At 59.5% G+C, this 2469-nt stretch overlaps 1 protein-coding gene across 1 annotated transcript; it reads left to right on the top strand.

The window, feature by feature from the left end:
* Positions 1 to 383: 383 nt before the first annotated feature.
* On the top strand, positions 384 to 1927 carry LOC139055632 (uncharacterized). The gene is made up of 2 exons (XM_070533162.1): positions 384 to 511; positions 765 to 1927. The coding sequence occupies exons 1-2, from the start codon at positions 438 to 440 to the stop codon at positions 1747 to 1749; spliced, it is 1059 nt and encodes a 352-aa protein (XP_070389263.1). The 5' UTR covers positions 384 to 437; the 3' UTR covers positions 1750 to 1927.
* The last annotated feature ends 542 nt before the right edge of the window (positions 1928 to 2469 follow it).

Raw genomic sequence — 2469 nt, 5'->3', positions numbered from 1 at the left:
GAACTGTGCACGTAATTTCATTTTTCATTATACTCACCTGGATGAGCACGCTGGGCATGCCCCGAGGCAAAGGTCTCCAAGACCCATTAAAGAGCCTGTCTCTTTGAATGGCTGGTGGTTTACGGGCCGCGGTTATCCGGTAGGACTGTTTCGAGGTTAATTTAGTGACCGGCTGCTGATTGAAACGTACCAAAGCCAATAGCAGCACGATCGAGGTCTCCCGAGATGTCAAAGCTTCGTCATAGCTTCGCCTCACCATTTTACTACGTGCTGCCGCCTGCAGCGTGCAGAAAAAGCGCCGTGCGAGCGTCGTCCCGCGGCTGCCAGAAAGACAGTGGCGAACGTGCACCCAGCGCGCTCTCTCGGAATGGCGGCACGCTGCAGCAACAAACACGTGCCCGGGGGCAAAGAGGACGAAGCGGCCTACGATTTCGGCCATGGAGGTCACGTCGTCCCAGCTTCCAGGAGACGCTGACCGGCAGCCCTGCCAGGAGGGGCCTACCAACACGCGGTGAGCGGAGGAGGCCAATGATCCCGACATAGTGCGCGGCTGCGTTGGCCGCGTCGACGCGTGCGTCGCATAATCTGGGTCGCTGCGCTCGGGCGAGCCGTTCATAGCATGGCCGACAGAACGGGGTCGGGTTCAGGGTCAATCGCGTCGCAGAACCTCCGGAGCCAAAGGCGACGGTAGCGCCCATTGACTGACTTATCGCATTTGCGGTTGTTTAGGTTATGTCGATTTAATGTGCAACGCGTTAATGCAGTGACGTCCTGCTGAAAGCGCCGTTCAGTACAACTACCGGCGGTGGTGACGAGTATGGCAGCACCATGGTCCCGGGCCAGCCGCAGTGGCCGTACCCCTCGGGCGAGGGCGGCGACGTCGAGGCCAACCAGTCGGAGGCCGAAAGCGGCCTGGCTCCGGCCTGGTCGCTTCCTTCGCTAGACTTCTGCTCCGCCGCCGACGCCCTTCTGTGGGAGGGCGACGAGGCAGAACCGAGTCTACCGCTTATATCAGCTGAAACGTCGACAAGCACCGCCGGCTTTGCCTCGCCGTCCTCCGGCGGGCAAGAGGGCGACGATGACGCGGACGAGCACTCAATGGCGCTCAGCCTGGACGTTAGCTGCCAGCGCGCAGACTTCCGGGCCATGCCCAGAGCCCTGTCGCTCCTCAGGGACTACACGACAAAGTCTGCGCAGCGACGCTACTTCGTCGTTCAAGTCTACCAGAGGCTCAGAAGCAGCGACCACACCTCCAACCGCAGCAGCAGCAGCAGCAGCTACGCGTCAAGCACCAGCGCCAGCCCGACTCTTCCTCGGACGCACGTCTGCGCGCTCCACGATGCGTCTCTGCTGCCTACGAACAAGATGCTGCAGCACTGGGTCGAGGTCCCACAGGAGCCGCGCATGGAGCCGCGCATCGAGCTGCGACACCGACGAACGTGGGCGCGCCTCTGGGCGAGACTGCGCGGGCGTTTGCAGCAGGTGGTCAAGTGCTGCCGTGACCGGGCAGAGCGACGTCGCCGAGCGGGGCGCGACTTGGGTCGTAGACGACGCGATGCAAGCCCGGCCGGTCGTCAGCTGTGCAGCGATGGCCAGGGTGCGAGTTCCCTGGACAACCTTGACGAAGTCTTGAACAACCTCAGTTCCGACGATCTCTATAAGGCCGGCGCCATGTGTTGGCACGTCCGCAGGATATATCAGCGGAGCGTCTCCTACCTGCAAGCCCTCTGGTGCTGGCGCGGCTTGTAGGTGGACCTGCCACGACGCGCTGCCTTGGGTGCATTTGCTGCAGAGTTTCCAACTGACGCATCCTATCGAGGGTGCGGCAGTTGCACCGACACTGCAGTGGCTTCGCTTGCCACTGAGGCGACATGCACTCTTTTGTCGACATTAAAAAAAAGTGTCATTGTTTTTCTTTAAAGGCGAACACAGCCTCGTGTCATCTCCTAGTTTTATAATTCACTTTTATTATTCTTTCTTTTACATCAATCACAAACACGTCTCTGGGCGCAAAGCACGTACCATATGATACACTCTCGCCTTCTTCCGGTCGCGCTCCCCAGTCCCTTTTCCGCCTGGCAGAGGAGGCGCAGCCCACCACACACAAGGCTTTCAGGGGGGAAACACTGCTTCTAGACACGCACACACACGCATATGCATGCTACGTTTTCAGCCAATGAGTGGTGGTCACATAACACAGTCCTTTGTATCACCCTTCGAGCACCCCCCTTGCCCCCCCCCCCCTCGGGCAGGTTGCGACCTCAAGACAATGCAGCGCTCGCAGGGCCTAGACAGAGAGAGAGAGACAGACGTAGGGTGGGGCACCAGTGGAAAAATACAGGAGAATCTCGGAATCTCTGCACTCCCTCAACTAGGCCTGGCTTTGTGTTTGTACTGTTTGCAACGACGTGGCGCAAGCAATAGGCGCTGTAAACGAGTGATAAGAGCTGCACTACATCCCTGGGACGA

The sequence above is a fragment of the Dermacentor albipictus genome, chromosome 2 (assembly GCF_038994185.2).
Source record: "Dermacentor albipictus isolate Rhodes 1998 colony chromosome 2, USDA_Dalb.pri_finalv2, whole genome shotgun sequence".
Classification (NCBI taxonomy): Eukaryota; Metazoa; Arthropoda; class Arachnida; order Ixodida; family Ixodidae; genus Dermacentor; species Dermacentor albipictus.
Note: the sequence above shows the minus strand (reverse complement) of the source record. Positions and strands in the feature narration are given on the sequence as shown.